Source organism: Olea europaea, unplaced genomic scaffold, assembly GCF_002742605.1.
Source record: "Olea europaea var. sylvestris unplaced genomic scaffold, O_europaea_v1 scaffold2007, whole genome shotgun sequence".
NCBI classification, from domain to species: Eukaryota; Viridiplantae; Streptophyta; class Magnoliopsida; order Lamiales; family Oleaceae; genus Olea; species Olea europaea.
In genome coordinates, this window is record NW_019237952.1 from 33,120 (window position 1) to 51,402 (window position 18,283).

Sequence of the window (18,283 nt, forward strand, 5' to 3'; positions counted from 1 at the left end):
AAAGCATCATTACAATTACAACACTACTAACTTAATCCCAATTTAGAAACAATCGAAAACATGAAAACAATCCATTTTTTTCCGAGAATAACAACAGATATACCCTTTTGCGCATACGGTGGACAAAATCATCAAACCGAAATAAACAAACTCAAGGAGAAAAACCCGACGTACCATCAGAACTTAAAAAAATCAAATATTTTCTCACATACATGGGCTCTATGGTTTATAGAAATGGAAAAATCCAATCTACAGTATATGACGAAATAACGGAATTTCTGCATTTACCCATTAGAATTTGTGGGTGAAGATGGAGCCATTTTAGAGGATGATCACCTTGGCTGGTGAGGAAGTCATAACAGAACGAGGGTGCGGTGGAGTATAATAACTGCAGCTGAACTCTCTTTATTTTTGAGAGAATTGTAATCTGTTTAGAGTTCCTCGTCTACTAATATTTCTAACAAAATATAACACACTTCTAAAATTCATGAGAGATGAATTGTGCGTCACCTACTCCCAGGGCCGGTCATGTGATTGTCGGGGTCCGAGGCGAAGTCCAAAAATTAGGCCCTCCAAAATGAACGTAAATGCAAAATTCGACGATATATTATGCAACACATTATTAACTTAAAACTTAAAATTAAAACAACAAACAAATATCTTAATCATCTCAAAATTAATGAAAAAACTATTTTCTTTCTTTCAATATAAAAAATATAAAAAATAAAAACTTTGGGCCAAAATAGACCCTTTGTGGGTTTGGACTTGAGGCACGGGCCTCATTTGTCTGTGCCCAGGACCGGCTCTGCCTACTCCCCTAATCAGGTCGACAAATTCGAAACAATCAGTACACACGTATGTTTATTGGTGGAATGTCAGATGATAATGTATATGATAATATTATAAGTACACATTTCAATAATATTAGCTATTATTTCACTATTGAAGATTCGCCTTGCCATATGGGAAGAGGAGTACGTTTGGTTAGGTTTGGACGCAATTTGATTTGGATCTATTTCGACTCCAATCCAAAATAAAACTAAATTAATCGATTTGAACGAATTTCAACCCAAGTTAAACCACTCTAGCTCTTAAAATCAAATTGAATGAAACTAAATCGGTTTAGTTAATCGGTTTGGACTTTTAATTCAAATTTTATTTTTTAAAAATTAATTGTCTTAATTTTGAGCATACTTAGATTACAAGAACTAAAATAACCAAATAAGTTTATATTACGATAACTAATAACTAATAAATAAAATCAGGTTAATAGAATCGGATCAACGGAAAACTTAAGAATTTTGTTGATTTTTTTATATATTATATAATTTAACTGTCTGAGTAAAAAAAAATGTTAAGCATAACATAATGAGCATGTGAAAAAAAATTCACAATGCTATTATTTACCGACAATATCATATATTGAAGGAATCGAAATATAATTACAAGATTAGGGCTCATCTTTTGATTTTTATTTTTCTGAAATTAAAAATAAAAATACACGTGTAAGTGGGTTGGATTAATTTGATTAACCAACAGTTTGAGACTTCAAACCATAATTGAACCGACTACCATGATTTTGTTCAAAAGAAAAGAAAATCAAACCAAACTAATTATCTATGTCGAACCGACCCGTGTTGGTTCGAGTTGGTTGGTTTTATCGATTTTTTCGTCTAGGCATATGTTCGATACAGGACATGGCACAGAGAATGATTGATTTTGAATTCGATTCGGGGTCTTGTACATGCTTTAATTCATCTGTTAGTGTTTCGTATGTAAATTGATACAATAACAAGTCTATATAATAAGAGTATTTTGTGAAATTTATGAAATCATTGGCCATAATCGTCATCCATCAAAAACATTTAATCAGTTTTTATGTCTAGTTGTTTATTTGAAAGAGACAAAAATTGCATGAGGATTAGTATATAATTATATATGTTTCTTGTTTTAGCTATTGAAGTTATAATTTCCGACATATATATTTCAAGAGGTGACACATTTTCTTCGAAATGGCACGAATTTATTCTCTCTTGCTTGCCACCAGTATTAGTACTTTGTCTTTCATTTAAAATAAATTCGCAACTAGAACTAAGAATTCAGTCATAATAATAATTTATTAAAAGACTGGATAGATAGATAAATGGAAGCAGCGTAGCATCGATGGGCATTTGGTCTAGTGGTATGATTCTCGCTTTGGGTGCGAGAGGTCCCGAGTTCGATTCTCGGAATGCCCCTTTTTCATGTTGTGATGAATGAAAATTACTTAACCCTTGTTTGATTACTATTATTGAGGGAAAAAAATGATTTTAAAGAATAATGCTTCTTATATATAATCAGTTAAGAGATGAGTAGTCAAAAGAGGAATGAAAGTTTTTATTTTTCTATTTGATTGAAAAAATTCTAGTCCAATCATGTCTCACAATATCATGTGTATGTATACCATTATGTAATCCTATTATTTATATGTAATACAATCATATTTTAAATATTGATTTTTTGTAGAATGTGTTGTTAAAAAGTAGGAAAAAATTTTGAGTTTCTCTTTTCTTTTTTTTTCTTTTTTTTTTTAAATATGTTATTGAAAATAAATATGAGAATCAAAGAGATTTTTTTTAAAAAAAAAAAAACGAAAAACAAATAGGGAATATTCAAAAATGAATTTCATAATTATGTTTAGAAGTAAAAGCGTTACTTTTTTAAACCCGTGGTTTCCTTTTATATTTTTCCTTTTTTTTAAAAAACTCAAGATTGCTTCAATTGCACATAAAAAGTAAAAAGGTACTTAAAACATGAATGAACTATATATATGCTAAGAAAGCATAATAACTTGTTTCGTATGTGAAGTTTAATCCTTTTTTCATGTACCTCGTTTATGGTTTCTATTCTAATTTGACAGTTGTGAAGAAATAATGATAATTTAAAGAATAATGCTACTTGTATATACTCATTTAATAGATGAGGTGCCCAAAGAAGAATGAAATTTTTTTTCTATTTGTGTGAAAAAATTCTAGTCCAATCACGTCTCACAATATCATGTGTATGTATACCATTATATAATCCTATTATATATATGTAATACAATCAAATTTTAGATATTGATTTTTCTTGAATGTATTGTTAAAAAGTAGGGATTTTTTTTTTTTTTTTTGGAAAATATGTGATTGAAAATGAATATGAGAATTAAAGACATTTTTTAAAGGAAAACAAATAAGGAATATTCAAAAATGAATTTCATAATTATGTTTAGAAGTAAAAAGACTACTTTTTTAAAGCCGCGGTTCCCTTGTATATTTTTCCTTTTTCTTTAAAAAAAAAAAAAAGCCTCGAGATTGCTTCAATTGCACATAAAAAGTAAAAAGGTACTTAAAACATGAACGAACTATATATATGCTAAGAAAGCCCCATAACTTCGTTCGTATGGGAAGTTTAATCCTTTTTCTCTGTACCTCATTTATGGTTTCTATTTTGATTTGACGGGTTTAACTTGATAGCGCCTTTAAAGGTGAAATTTAATTGCACGGGCTGTGCTACAGCAAGAATGATCCATCTCACCTAAGGAGGCGGTAAGCTTGTACAAGTCGAATAACCTAAATTTCATAGGCAATATATTTGCGTGTATTGATGGGTACAAAAAAATTAAAAAAAAAAAAATATGTATATATATATATATATTTTCCTTCACATCAAATCTATTGTTTTTTAATTTGGGCCCAATATGTATCTTTACACTTCTCATCCCAGCCCGCACAGAAACATCGTCTTCCTCGATTCACCGAAATCAATTTGCTGAAATCTGCGCCAATTATCTCTTGCTAATATCAAATCTCTCTTTCGATCTACTTGACCAAGCATCAATTCGAGGTCATTTGTACAACTTTTACTCAATTATTATTATTATTATTATTATTATTATTATTATTATTATTATTATTATTATTATTGTATTTGCAATTAATGGTTATTTGGGGCCGAATAATAGTTTTTTGTGATTTTTATGTTGTCTTTTCTGTAATCTCCGGTTGTTTCAGTTTTGTCGGGTGATTTTCTTGTCTAACTCAATATAGTACTTAATTTTGGGAAGGAATGGAAATAGGTTTTGAAATTAGCTATTACTGACTAAAGAGCAAAGTTTTTTTTTTTTTTTTCCGAGTATGTTTTTCATTTGCTTATGATTCCTTTCTGTAAAATGAAGATAATGGGAGTAGAAAATTTCGTAGATATTGAATTCCGTTTCCGCTCCCTGTCGATTGAATATGAACTGAAGACAATAAAAATCAGATGTAAATCCTAGCTACCATATGTGATGCACAAGCGAAGTTATAGAGAGGCGTTGAATTAAACCAATTTAAAAGGGAAAGGGGAAAAATGAAAGGTAGGAGTATCTCGCTGTCACAATGTACTAGAAAATTATATTACATTTGATTTCTGGTACTTGATACCATTTTCATAAGTGTAAAATTATTGTCTTGTTGGTGTTTCAAACACTCGGCGATTGTTCTTCTCATTTCCAAATGGCTGGACTAGAAAAGAAACGAGTCAACTTTTAGTCTTCTGAAACAATTGGATGCTTGGTAATACTCGACGAGAAAGAAACATTTCGTTTAGCTGCAAAAGGCTTTCATTTCCCCTCTTATGTATTGTGCTGGGTATTTTTTTTTGGAACCCTTACCTTTATGACTTCTGTATTGCTGTTGCTTAATGTAAGAATGCTCTTTGTGATTTAGAATTGAATTCATGTTCCAAATGCAAACAATTGTCACTTGTGAGGTATTTGCACTATTTCATCTGACTTTGAGAAGAGGCTTGGTTAGCAGAAAAGGATATGGCACGCACAAGACAGAGGAAGAAAGTTCGTGTTGCTGCTGAATCTACTTCTAGAGAGGTGGTTTTGAACAACAAAATGCCGAATAACAAGAAAAAAGGTGGCAAAGCCACCAAATCTAAACAAATAGTGTCTAACAAAAAACCATTGGAAGACGAGAGAAAAGGTGGAATTGCTGTGGGATCTACTTCAGTATCAGTAGTTTCTGATGAGAAGGCTCCCAGGGCTCTTGAGCCCAATCCTCAGATTGCAGGCAAATGTCCAATTCCAAATTCTGCCCCAGGCGAAGAAGCAAAAACCATTTCAGAGGTTCAAGCCATAAAAGGCAATAAAAGGAAGAGAACAAATGAAGGAGTAGAAGAAAATAATAGTAATAAAAAAGATGGAACAAATGATGCAAGTTCACCTCATGGGAAAGAGAAAAGGGGTATTTTAAATGAGAAAAATGAAGATGAGAAGCCCGGGAAAAATCTTGGTGGACTGATTTTTATGTGTAATACCAAAACTAAACCAGATTGTTTCCGTTACCATGTGATGGGTATCTCAGCAAGCCGGAAAGAGTTTGTAATGGGCATAAAGCCTGGTCTTAAGCTTTTCCTCTATGATTTTGATCTCAAGCTCCTGTATGGAATCTATGAAGCATCTTCTTCTGGTGGCATGAAACTTGAACCAGCTGCATTTGGGGGGGCCTTCCCTGCTCAGGTTGCTATCTCTAGATGCCTTAACTCTGTTTTATATCCATTTAACCTGAGGATATTTTTATAATTATAGTTTTTCATTCAACAGGTCCGCTTCGCTGTTCATAGGGATTGCCTTCCGCTGCCTGAGAATATATTTAAGAAAGCAATCAAAGACAATTATGATGAAAGGACTCGCAAGTTCAAGACAGAGTTAACCTCGTCCCAAGTAAGAAGATAACCTTTTCTTTTCATTCATCAGTAGTTTTATATTTTCAAAATGTGTATTTGTGGAATTCTAACTACAAATATTCCCAACCGCTGTTTCTCTTCCTTGCAGGTAAAGCACCTGTCAAGTTTATTCCAGCCAACCCCAAAGTTGCATTCAAATGGTAAGTCTTTGGTTCGGGGATCGGAATTTGTGCATGTTCCTGCTCCAGCACCAAAAGTCTTGCCAACAGCAATTTTGCACACTGAGGAGAACTTCAGACATCATGGCAGTATTAAACCAGGAGAAGACATTATCTGGGTTGATAAAGAGAGGAAATTCTCTGAGCACCATGTCTCTTCCACTGATGTTCCTTCACAGGGTCCACTTTTTCTCACAGAGCAAGAATACAGAAATTATGGTCTTCGACAGGGAAGTGATCTGTTGCCAACCGCTGTAGGTGGTACCGTTGCCGTTGCCCGTGCACGGGAGCCTAGAAATCTTGAACAAGAGAAGGATCAGCTTCTAAGGAACCCTGCTTCTACATATAACAATGTAACTTTACAACAGAGAGAGGTCAGTCGACCTGATACTTTTTTTCTCAGTGAAAAAGAGTACCGCACTTATGGGCTCAGAGGTCCCCGTGAAATGCAGACTGAGGTGTCTCCTATGGTAAGTACTAATCAAGCTGTTGAAGTGGCATATAATCTTTATAATGAAAGCACCACATCATTGGTAAATCGATATCTTTCGCTGCCACCAACGACAACAACACCACCTGCCAGATTACATCCTCCTAGAAATTATCTAAACTCCACAAGTGGATCAGCAACTCATCTGGGAAGAATAATTCCTGATGAAGAAAGATCATATACATCATATGCTCCTCGTGAACTTTCTGAATACAATCAAAGACCGCTTTTGACACAAGCTTCCCTGGAACCATCTGAATACAATCAGAGATACCACCTCCTTGGCGGCGAGACCAAATACATGTCCACAACAGTCTCAAACCGCTATTCTTTTGGAGGACCCTCTGTCACACGCCGCTGAATGAATCTCTGCACTCATCTCGTTACCTTCATAAAATTATGCTTTTAACGGGTACATCCTGCACTCTCAAGCTTTCCTGTGCGGATCAAGATTTAACAAAAGAGTTGTAACTCTGCATAAATTCTCTTTATTTTACTTTATTTTTGTGTACTTGGAGTCTAGACTCCTAAAACCTGTCTAGGAGAAGAATGCTTGATCAACTTTTGAGAGGATGTGGCGTACTTCTTATGCTAAGATTTTGCATGCTGATTGATTAGTCTTGTGGGTCTGTTCTTGTCTGAATCAATTCCAAAGCACTACTTTCCTTCCCGTCAGGATTAAATCTATCCTTTCTGTTCAATCTGAGATGTTCTATCAGTTTGCTTTATTTCCATGTATTTGTAATCAGTCTTAATTCAGGATGGAAGTTCCAAGAGTAAAGAGTACATTTCTAACACTTCAAGTAACATTTTTAGCTAATGTATGTCGTCTTCTCTACTATCAACGAATATTATTGGTCTTTTGCATCTCAATCAGCAGTGAATGATTTTGTTCTTCCAATGTTTGATGGATAGAGAAATCTGGTTTAAGACCAATGTTGCCGGAGGGCATCAAAAATATCTTGGTGTGGCTGTTATTTAACTGATATCGGGTTCTTTTAGTGCTGCAGATCCATACACTAGAGTTTTCATTGCAAAAAACAGGTACTTTTCGAGAAAACTGTAGTTTTTCGTTGTTGATGGTACCAAGAAACCAAGTTTTATTCTTAATAAAGTTGGAGTGGGCAGCACAAATTATTTAAACCAAGTTTTATCTTAATAAAGTTGGAGTTGCCAGCATAAATTATTTGTATCCATTTCGTTTTGTTGCAAATACCCTTTGAAAATGCGTATAGTAGATCTCTAAAAGTAGGTTATATTGAGAGACTAAAAACACTTCAATATTTATGGTAACAAGGGAAAAAAGAAAAGGATGAGCGTGTATGACTGGTGTTTTCTTGTTTGATATGTATCCTATAATAAGCAAACGAAGTTTGACTTCGTGCTTTTTCTCCCTCTAACCTATATGCTACTGTTAATTTGTGTTGACGAAACGAGTTAGATTCAAAAGTTCACACATTCATTTCAAGGAAACATTACAGATCACAGTACATCTTTAACAGTTCCAAAGCCTCTCTCAAATAATGATTTCAGCAATCGTCTACGGGCCTATAAGAACAAAGGCCATCTTTATGGGACCACTAAATTCCTTGCACAAGTATCCTATTACTGATCAGTCTCGGGAGCTTGAGCATCCGTATTAGAACCATCAATGCCTCCAGTTGTTTGTACAGAGGCATTCCCTGGATACATTTGGGGAGTAAACATTGGTGGGGCACCACTAGTAGGCATTCCCGCACTTCCAGAAACCGTCGGAGGAGGAGCACTTGCGGGCATTTGAAAACCATTTGCTTGACCAGGTGGAGGAGCCATATAACCTGGCGACATGAAGACGTAAATACAAAGTTCTAGAGAAGCAATGAAGCACTTGCCAGATTAAGAGCATGTTTGGCTAAGCCTGAAAGTTTAGTCATGTCCTCAATAAATAACGTTTTTATGGGTCAAAGTTGAAAATAAGTTACTTATATTGACAGTTAAGCAAGAGTTACTTTCAAAATTAACTTACTTTTTTAAAAAGGAAAGTACTGTATTCACACATAATTGGATATAAAAGGTATTTCAGAGTAACATTTACTTCTTTTGAGCTTTAGCCAAACAACGTCTCAGAGAAATCTATTGGCTAACACCTCCATTTCTTAGCACCTGATATTCCCTCCCCAAACCCATTGATAAGCATACAACAATCCCTACACTGATTCAAGTCCCTGATCTTGCAGTGTTTTGCGTTCTTGATTCTAAGATACGTAGATTATCTAGAAGACAAAAACTCATATAAATGCCAACTTCCTGGGACATATGCTTCGATCAAATATCAGCTGAGCATAAGCAAGAAAAGATGAAAAATTTAAGGGGAAAAAGGCTGGGATCACATTAAAACATTTCACATACCAGGAGCTCCAAGCATGGGCCTTGGCAAAACTGGAGGCCTAAAACCTGGAAACTGAGCCCCTGGAATCGGCATTGGAGTAGGTAGAATTGGTAGACCAGGTCTCATCTGAGGGTATGGAGCAACAGGAGGCCTAAATGCCCCAAGATGCTCCTTGACCTTTTGATCAATCAAACTTTGGTTCAATTGTGCCTCATATTGTTGATAATAAGTACGCACATTTGCCTGCTCGAAATGTATAAAATGACTTTTACATAAACCTTCAAGCAAGAAATAAGACGAAGTTGGGGGCGGGTTGAAGTTAAAGTGAGAATACCTTATGTTTGTATCCCGCGTTATGTTGTTTTCTAACAGAAGGCTGTACACCCAAAAAATTTCAAAAAATAAGCAATTATGAAAGTGAAAGACTTTAAAAAACATCAAATATCAGATAAATGATAAAAATGTGAGAAATAACCCAGATAGTTCTTTGAAAAAGTAATCTCACAATGACTAAATAATCAAGAGGAGAAAGAAAAGGAATAAAATTAAGACATTTACATTTTCAGAAGCAATAATAACAGAAAATTAATAGAGAAGATTTTTGAATGTGACAAAAAATTAAGCATTATTGGACCTATAGCATCACTATCTTCTTTCTTTTTCCATGGATAAATTTCAAGTTTTCGCAAAAAACTTAATGAAAAAATATAAACAATTACAGAAGAAGGATGATGACTCACGGAATCGTGTGTCAAGTAGGTGTCACAATAATCACAATAATACCTGAAGACATAAACAAATACATCAAAGATTGAAATTCGATGACTCTAAATTCAGATATATTATAAAAAGAATAAGAAAAGAGAAAGATATACCTGGGCATTATGTGTTACGAAGAACTTCTTTAACAATCTGTGAAACAGCGGGGCACCAAAAAAATAAAAATAAAAATAAAAATCATACACCAAAAGAACGAACAAAACCCTAGATCGCATAAATATTAACATATCAATAAATATTTACAAAAATGCTCAGTCTTTACACACTAAATCAAAATTTACATCACTACAGACATAAAATAGAAAAATAATACATTAATCACAAGGTATTCTTCTACCCAAAGCTAATGAACTGTCAAAATTCTATCCTCTGCATAAGGAAATGATGGATTCCAACAGATTACCTAAGATTAGCAACAAAAAATTCATTGATTCAACACTATTACTCCTCGTGGAACATTTTTTCAGCCAAATCCACATAACATATTCTATTCAAAGCTAGCACAATGTAAAATTCCATATAGAACAATGAAAATTAGAAACGAATCCAAGAGTTGCAATAAGCATAGCCCAACCAAGTACCCAGTTTAAAAAATAAAAAAAATAAAAAAAAATAGTCTTCTTCTACCTTTGGATGAATTTCAATACGCAAGACGACGTACTCAAATGGGAAAAAAACCATAAAGCCTACTCCACTGACACTTATTATATTGCTCTCAAGCACGCCAACCTAAAATTATTCATTGGGAGAAGATTTGGTTAGGGTTAAATTTGGGACTATTTAATTTATAACTGTGACTTTATTGTATCAAATCCATGTATGAGCCACATTCTATCTAAAAAATATATTATTCATGTTAAATCAATGAGAAATATATGATTATAAATAAGAAAAAAATTTAGATTTAAAGCATCATTACAATTACAACACTACTAACTTAATCCCAATTTAGAAACAATCGAAAACATGAAAACAATCCATTTTTTTCCGAGAATAACAACAGATATACCCTTTTGCGCATACGGTGGACAAAATCATCAAACCGAAATAAACAAACTCAAGGAGAAAAACCCGACGTACCATCAGAACTTAAAAAAATCAAATATTTTCTCACATACATGGGCTCTATGGTTTATAGAAATGGAAAAATCCAATCTACAGTATATGACGAAATAACGGAATTTCTGCATTTACCCATTAGAATTTGTGGGTGAAGATGGAGCCATTTTAGAGGATGATCACCTTGGCTGGTGAGGAAGTCATAACAGAACGAGGGTGCGGTGGAGTATAATAACTGCAGCTGAACTCTCTTTATTTTTGAGAGAATTGTAATCTGTTTAGAGTTCCTCGTCTACTAATATTTCTAACAAAATATAACACACTTCTAAAATTCATGAGAGATGAATTGTGCGTCACCTACTCCCAGGGCCGGTCATGTGATTGTCGGGGTCCGAGGCGAAGTCCAAAAATTAGGCCCTCCAAAATGAACGTAAATGCAAAATTCGACGATATATTATGCAACACATTATTAACTTAAAACTTAAAATTAAAACAACAAACAAATATCTTAATCATCTCAAAATTAATGAAAAAACTATTTTCTTTCTTTCAATATAAAAAATATAAAAAATAAAAACTTTGGGCCAAAATAGACCCTTTGTGGGTTTGGACTTGAGGCACGGGCCTCATTTGTCTGTGCCCAGGACCGGCTCTGCCTACTCCCCTAATCAGGTCGACAAATTCGAAACAATCAGTACACACGTATGTTTATTGGTGGAATGTCAGATGATAATGTATATGATAATATTATAAGTACACATTTCAATAATATTAGCTATTATTTCACTATTGAAGATTCGCCTTGCCATATGGGAAGAGGAGTACGTTTGGTTAGGTTTGGACGCAATTTGATTTGGATCTATTTCGACTCCAATCCAAAATAAAACTAAATTAATCGATTTGAACGAATTTCAACCCAAGTTAAACCACTCTAGCTCTTAAAATCAAATTGAATGAAACTAAATCGGTTTAGTTAATCGGTTTGGACTTTTAATTCAAATTTTATTTTTTAAAAATTAATTGTCTTAATTTTGAGCATACTTAGATTACAAGAACTAAAATAACCAAATAAGTTTATATTACGATAACTAATAACTAATAAATAAAATCAGGTTAATAGAATCGGATCAACGGAAAACTTAAGAATTTTGTTGATTTTTTTATATATTATATAATTTAACTGTCTGAGTAAAAAAAAATGTTAAGCATAACATAATGAGCATGTGAAAAAAAATTCACAATGCTATTATTTACCGACAATATCATATATTGAAGGAATCGAAATATAATTACAAGATTAGGGCTCATCTTTTGATTTTTATTTTTCTGAAATTAAAAATAAAAATACACGTGTAAGTGGGTTGGATTAATTTGATTAACCAACAGTTTGAGACTTCAAACCATAATTGAACCGACTACCATGATTTTGTTCAAAAGAAAAGAAAATCAAACCAAACTAATTATCTATGTCGAACCGACCCGTGTTGGTTCGAGTTGGTTGGTTTTATCGATTTTTTCGTCTAGGCATATGTTCGATACAGGACATGGCACAGAGAATGATTGATTTTGAATTCGATTCGGGGTCTTGTACATGCTTTAATTCATCTGTTAGTGTTTCGTATGTAAATTGATACAATAACAAGTCTATATAATAAGAGTATTTTGTGAAATTTATGAAATCATTGGCCATAATCGTCATCCATCAAAAACATTTAATCAGTTTTTATGTCTAGTTGTTTATTTGAAAGAGACAAAAATTGCATGAGGATTAGTATATAATTATATATGTTTCTTGTTTTAGCTATTGAAGTTATAATTTCCGACATATATATTTCAAGAGGTGACACATTTTCTTCGAAATGGCACGAATTTATTCTCTCTTGCTTGCCACCAGTATTAGTACTTTGTCTTTCATTTAAAATAAATTCGCAACTAGAACTAAGAATTCAGTCATAATAATAATTTATTAAAAGACTGGATAGATAGATAAATGGAAGCAGCGTAGCATCGATGGGCATTTGGTCTAGTGGTATGATTCTCGCTTTGGGTGCGAGAGGTCCCGAGTTCGATTCTCGGAATGCCCCTTTTTCATGTTGTGATGAATGAAAATTACTTAACCCTTGTTTGATTACTATTATTGAGGGAAAAAAATGATTTTAAAGAATAATGCTTCTTATATATAATCAGTTAAGAGATGAGTAGTCAAAAGAGGAATGAAAGTTTTTATTTTTCTATTTGATTGAAAAAATTCTAGTCCAATCATGTCTCACAATATCATGTGTATGTATACCATTATGTAATCCTATTATTTATATGTAATACAATCATATTTTAAATATTGATTTTTTGTAGAATGTGTTGTTAAAAAGTAGGAAAAAATTTTGAGTTTCTCTTTTCTTTTTTTTTCTTTTTTTTTTTTAAATATGTCATTGAAAATAAATATGAGAATCAAAGAGATTTTTTTTAAAAAAAAAAAAACGAAAAACAAATAGGGAATATTCAAAAATGAATTTCATAATTATGTTTAGAAGTAAAAGCGTTACTTTTTTAAACCCGTGGTTTCCTTTTATATTTTTCCTTTTTTTTAAAAAACTCAAGATTGCTTCAATTGCACATAAAAAGTAAAAAGGTACTTAAAACACGAATGAACTATATATATGCTAAGAAAGCATAATAACTTGTTTCGTATGTGAAGTTTAATCCTTTTTTCATGTACCTCGTTTATGGTTTCTATTCTAATTTGACAGTTGTGAAAAAATAATGATAATTTAAAGAATAATGCTACTTGTATATACTCATTTAATAGATGAGGTGCCCAAAGAAGAATGAAATTTTTTTTCTATTTGTGTGAAAAAATTCTAGTCCAATCACGTCTCACAATATCATGTGTATGTATACCATTATATAATCCTATTATATATATGTAATACAATCAAATTTTAGATATTGATTTTTCTTGAATGTATTGTTAAAAAGTAGGGATTTTTTTTTTTTTTTTTGGAAAATATGTGATTGAAAATGAATATGAGAATTAAAGACATTTTTTAAAGGAAAACAAATAAGGAATATTCAAAAATGAATTTCATAATTATGTTTAGAAGTAAAAAGACTACTTTTTTAAAGCCGCGGTTCCCTTGTATATTTTTCCTTTTTCTTTAAAAAAAAAAAGCCTCGAGATTGCTTCAATTGCACATAAAAAGTAAAAAGGTACTTAAAACATGAACGAACTATATATATGCTAAGAAAGCCCCATAACTTCGTTCGTATGGGAAGTTTAATCCTTTTTCTCTGTACCTCATTTATGGTTTCTATTTTGATTTGACGGGTTTAACTTGATAGCGCCTTTAAAGGTGAAATTTAATTGCACGGGCTGTGCTACAGCAAGAATGATCCATCTCACCTAAGGAGGCGGTAAGCTTGTACAAGTCGAATAACCTAAATTTCATAGGCAATATATTTGCGTGTATTGATGGGTACAAAAAAATTAAAAAAAAAAAAATATGTATATATATATATATATTTTCCTTCACATCAAATCTATTGTTTTTTAATTTGGGCCCAATATGTATCTTTACACTTCTCATCCCAGCCCGCACAGAAACATCGTCTTCCTCGATTCACCGAAATCAATTTGCTGAAATCTGCGCCAATTATCTCTTGCTAATATCAAATCTCTCTTTCGATCTACTTGACCAAGCATCAATTCGAGGTCATTTGTACAACTTTTACTCAATTATTATTATTATTATTATTATTATTATTATTATTATTATTATTATTATTATTATTGTATTTGCAATTAATGGTTATTTGGGGCCGAATAATAGTTTTTTGTGATTTTTATGTTGTCTTTTCTGTAATCTCCGGTTGTTTCAGTTTTGTCGGGTGATTTTCTTGTCTAACTCAATATAGTACTTAATTTTGGGAAGGAATGGAAATAGGTTTTGAAATTAGCTATTACTGACTAAAGAGCAAAGTTTTTTTTTTTTTTTTTCCGAGTATGTTTTTCATTTGCTTATGATTCCTTTCTGTAAAATGAAGATAATGGGAGTAGAAAATTTCGTAGATATTGAATTCCGTTTCCGCTCCCTGTCGATTGAATATGAACTGAAGACAATAAAAATCAGATGTAAATCCTAGCTACCATATGTGATGCACAAGCGAAGTTATAGAGAGGCGTTGAATTAAACCAATTTAAAAGGGAAAGGGGAAAAATGAAAGGTTGGAGTATCTCGCTGTCACAATGTACTAGAAAATTATATTACATTTGATTTCTGGTACTTGATACCATTTTCATAAGTGTAAAATTATTGTCTTGTTGGTGTTTCAAACACTCGGCGATTGTTCTTCTCATTTCCAAATGGCTGGACTAGAAAAGAAACGAGTCAACTTTTAGTCTTCTGAAACAATTGGATGCTTGGTAATACTCGACGAGAAAGAAACATTTCGTTTAGCTGCAAAAGGCTTTCATTTCCCCTCTTATGTATTGTGCTGGGTATTTTTTTTTGGAACCCTTACCTTTATGACTTCTGTATTGCTGTTGCTTAATGTAAGAATGCTCTTTGTGATTTAGAATTGAATTCATGTTCCAAATGCAAACAATTGTCACTTGTGAGGTATTTGCACTATTTCATCTGACTTTGAGAAGAGGCTTGGTTAGCAGAAAAGGATATGGCACGCACAAGACAGAGGAAGAAAGTTCGTGTTGCTGCTGAATCTACTTCTAGAGAGGTGGTTTTGAACAACAAAATGCCGAATAACAAGAAAAAAGGTGGCAAAGCCACCAAATCTAAACAAATAGTGTCTAACAAAAAACCATTGGAAGACGAGAGAAAAGGTGGAATTGCTGTGGGATCTACTTCAGTATCAGTAGTTTCTGATGAGAAGGCTCCCAGGGCTCTTGAGCCCAATCCTCAGATTGCAGGCAAATGTCCAATTCCAAATTCTGCCCCAGGCGAAGAAGCAAAAACCATTTCAGAGGTTCAAGCCATAAAAGGCAATAAAAGGAAGAGAACAAATGAAGGAGTAGAAGAAAATAATAGTAATAAAAAAGATGGAACAAATGATGCAAGTTCACCTCATGGGAAAGAGAAAAGGGGTATTTTAAATGAGAAAAATGAAGATGAGAAGCCCGGGAAAAATCTTGGTGGACTGATTTTTATGTGTAATACCAAAACTAAACCAGATTGTTTCCGTTACCATGTGATGGGTATCTCAGCAAGCCGGAAAGAGTTTGTAATGGGCATAAAGCCTGGTCTTAAGCTTTTCCTCTATGATTTTGATCTCAAGCTCCTGTATGGAATCTATGAAGCATCTTCTTCTGGTGGCATGAAACTTGAACCAGCTGCATTTGGGGGGGCCTTCCCTGCTCAGGTTGCTATCTCTAGATGCCTTAACTCTGTTTTATATCCATTTAACCTGAGGATATTTTTATAATTATAGTTTTTCATTCAACAGGTCCGCTTCGCTGTTCATAGGGATTGCCTTCCGCTGCCTGAGAATATATTTAAGAAAGCAATCAAAGACAATTATGATGAAAGGACTCGCAAGTTCAAGACAGAGTTAACCTCGTCCCAAGTAAGAAGATAACCTTTTCTTTTCATTCATCAGTAGTTTTATATTTTCAAAATGTGTATTTGTGGAATTCTAACTACAAATATTCCCAACCGCTGTTTCTCTTCCTTGCAGGTAAAGCACCTGTCAAGTTTATTCCAGCCAACCCCAAAGTTGCATTCAAATGGTAAGTCTTTGGTTCGGGGATCGGAATTTGTGCATGTTCCTGCTCCAGCACCAAAAGTCTTGCCAACAGCAATTTTGCACACTGAGGAGAACTTCAGACATCATGGCAGTATTAAACCAGGAGAAGACATTATCTGGGTTGATAAAGAGAGGAAATTCTCTGAGCACCATGTCTCTTCCACTGATGTTCCTTCACAGGGTCCACTTTTTCTCACAGAGCAAGAATACAGAAATTATGGTCTTCGACAGGGAAGTGATCTGTTGCCAACCGCTGTAGGTGGTACCGTTGCCGTTGCCCGTGCACGGGAGCCTAGAAATCTTGAACAAGAGAAGGATCAGCTTCTAAGGAACCCTGCTTCTACATATAACAATGTAACTTTACAACAGAGAGAGGTCAGTCGACCTGATACTTTTTTTCTCAGTGAAAAAGAGTACCGCACTTATGGGCTCAGAGGTCCCCGTGAAATGCAGACTGAGGTGTCTCCTATGGTAAGTACTAATCAAGCTGTTGAAGTGGCATATAATCTTTATAATGAAAGCACCACATCATTGGTAAATCGATATCTTTCGCTGCCACCAACGACAACAACACCACCTGCCAGATTACATCCTCCTAGAAATTATCTAAACTCCACAAGTGGATCAGCAACTCATCTGGGAAGAATAATTCCTGATGAAGAAAGATCATATACATCATATGCTCCTCGTGAACTTTCTGAATACAATCAAAGACCGCTTTTGACACAAGCTTCCCTGGAACCATCTGAATACAATCAGAGATACCACCTCCTTGGCGGCGAGACCAAATCCATGTCCACAACAGTCTCAAACCGCTATTCTTTTGGAGGACCCTCTGTCACACGCCGCTGAATGAATCTCTGCACTCATCTCGTTACCTTCATAAAATTATGCTTTTAACGGGTACATCCTGCACTCTCAAGCTTTCCTGTGCGGATCAAGATTTAACAAAAGAGTTGTAACTCTGCATAAATTCTCTTTATTTTACTTTATTTTTGTGTACTTGGAGTCTAGACTCCTAAAACCTGTCTAGGAGAAGAATGCTTGATCAACTTTTGAGAGGATGTGGCGTACTTCTTATGCTAAGATTTTGCATGCTGATTGATTAGTCTTGTGGGTCTGTTCTTGTCTGAATCAATTCCAAAGCACTACTTTCCTTCCCGTCAGGATTAAATCTATCCTTTCTGTTCAATCTGAGATGTTCTATCAGTTTGCTTTATTTCCATGTATTTGTAATCAGTCTTAATTCAGGATGGAAGTTCCAAGAGTAAAGAGTACATTTCTAACACTTCAAGTAACATTTTTAGCTAATGTATGTCGTCTTCTCTACTATCAACGAATATTATTGGTCTTTTGCATCTCAATCAGCAGTGAATGATTTTGTTCTTCCAATGTTTGATGGATAGAGAAATCTGGTTTAAGACCAATGTTGCCGGAGGGCATCAAAAATATCTTGGTGTGGCTGTTATTTAACTGATATCGGGTTCTTTTAGTGCTGCAGATCCATACACTAGAGTTTTCATTGCAAAAAACAGGTACTTTTCGAGAAAACTGTAGTTTTTCGTTGTTGATGGTACCAAGAAACCAAGTTTTATTCTTAATAAAGTTGGAGTGGGCAGCACAAATTATTTAAACCAAGTTTTATCTTAATAAAGTTGGAGTTGCCAGCATAAATTATTTGTATCCATTTCGTTTTGTTGCAAATACCCTTTGAAAATGCGTATAGTAGATCTCTAAAAGTAGGTTATATTGAGAGACTAAAAACACTTCAATATTTATGGTAACAAGGGAAAAAAGAAAAGGATGAGCGTGTATGACTGGTGTTTTCTTGTTTGATATGTATCCTATAATAAGCAAACGAAGTTTGACTTCGTGCTTTTTCTCCCTCTAACCTATATGCTACTGTTAATTTGTGTT

General features: G+C 33.8%; 3 protein-coding genes and 2 non-coding genes across 7 annotated transcripts; 4 read left to right on the plus strand and 1 right to left on the minus strand.

Annotated features, from left to right (window-relative positions):
• The first annotated feature begins 2,165 nt into the window (after nt 1–2,165).
• TRNAP-UGG lies at nt 2,166–2,237 on the plus strand. The gene has a single exon. It is a non-coding gene; the product is annotated as a tRNA-Pro (tRNA).
• Nucleotides 2,238–3,664: 1,427 nt separating this feature from the next.
• Nucleotides 3,665–7,222, plus strand: LOC111379589. 2 transcript variants are annotated; one of them, XM_023002993.1, is made up of 4 exons: nt 3,665–3,864; nt 4,818–5,527; nt 5,612–5,731; nt 5,843–7,222. In XM_023002993.1, exons 2-4 carry the CDS (start codon nt 4,826–4,828, stop codon nt 6,761–6,763), a joined length of 1,743 nt encoding a protein of 580 aa, XP_022858761.1. In that variant the 5' UTR covers nt 3,665–3,864; nt 4,818–4,825; the 3' UTR covers nt 6,764–7,222. The 2 variants fall into 2 exon arrangements, with proteins under 2 accessions (XP_022858761.1, XP_022858762.1); XM_023002994.1 differs by having other exon boundaries at nt 3,688–3,864; nt 4,728–5,527.
• Nucleotides 7,223–7,839: 617 nt separating this feature from the next.
• Nucleotides 7,840–10,311, minus strand: LOC111379592 (U1 small nuclear ribonucleoprotein C-like). Its single transcript, XM_023002997.1, has 6 exons — nt 10,178–10,311; nt 9,646–9,682; nt 9,511–9,553; nt 9,105–9,146; nt 8,791–9,013; nt 7,840–8,219 (listed from the first exon to the last, which is right to left on the minus strand). The coding sequence occupies exons 2-6, from the start codon at nt 9,651–9,653 to the stop codon at nt 8,008–8,010; spliced, it is 528 nt and encodes a 175-aa protein (XP_022858765.1). The 5' UTR covers nt 9,654–9,682; nt 10,178–10,311; the 3' UTR covers nt 7,840–8,007.
• Nucleotides 10,312–12,621: 2,310 nt separating this feature from the next.
• Nucleotides 12,622–12,693, plus strand: TRNAP-UGG. Its single transcript has one exon. It is a non-coding gene; the product is annotated as a tRNA-Pro (tRNA).
• Nucleotides 12,694–14,118: 1,425 nt separating this feature from the next.
• LOC111379591 lies at nt 14,119–17,677 on the plus strand. 2 transcript variants are annotated; one of them, XM_023002995.1, is made up of 4 exons: nt 14,119–14,318; nt 15,273–15,982; nt 16,067–16,186; nt 16,298–17,677. In XM_023002995.1, the coding sequence occupies exons 2-4, from the start codon at nt 15,281–15,283 to the stop codon at nt 17,216–17,218; spliced, it is 1,743 nt and encodes a 580-aa protein (XP_022858763.1). In that variant the 5' UTR covers nt 14,119–14,318; nt 15,273–15,280; the 3' UTR covers nt 17,219–17,677. The 2 variants fall into 2 exon arrangements, with proteins under 2 accessions (XP_022858763.1, XP_022858764.1); XM_023002996.1 differs by having other exon boundaries at nt 14,142–14,318; nt 15,183–15,982.
• The last annotated feature ends 606 nt before the right edge of the window (nt 17,678–18,283 follow it).

Coding starts and splice junctions, on each gene's coding strand:
- LOC111379589 (XM_023002993.1), top strand. CDS start 4,826: ATGGCACGCACAAGACAGAGGAAGAAAGTTCGTGTTGCTGCTGAATCT. Junction 5,528..5,611: donor GGGGGGCCTTCCCTGCTCAG/GTTGCTATCTCT, acceptor TTCATTCAACAG/GTCCGCTTCGCTGTTCATAG. Junction 5,732..5,842: donor CAGAGTTAACCTCGTCCCAA/GTAAGAAGATAA, acceptor TCTTCCTTGCAG/GTAAAGCACCTGTCAAGTTT.
- LOC111379592 (XM_023002997.1), bottom strand. Junction 9,014..9,104: donor ACGCGGGATACAAACATAAG/GTATTCTCACTT, acceptor CATTTCGAGCAG/GCAAATGTGCGTACTTATTA. Junction 8,220..8,790: donor GCCCATGCTTGGAGCTCCTG/GTATGTGAAATG, acceptor TCATGTCGCCAG/GTTATATGGCTCCTCCACCT.
- LOC111379591 (XM_023002995.1), top strand. CDS start 15,281: ATGGCACGCACAAGACAGAGGAAGAAAGTTCGTGTTGCTGCTGAATCT. Junction 15,983..16,066: donor GGGGGGCCTTCCCTGCTCAG/GTTGCTATCTCT, acceptor TTCATTCAACAG/GTCCGCTTCGCTGTTCATAG. Junction 16,187..16,297: donor CAGAGTTAACCTCGTCCCAA/GTAAGAAGATAA, acceptor TCTTCCTTGCAG/GTAAAGCACCTGTCAAGTTT.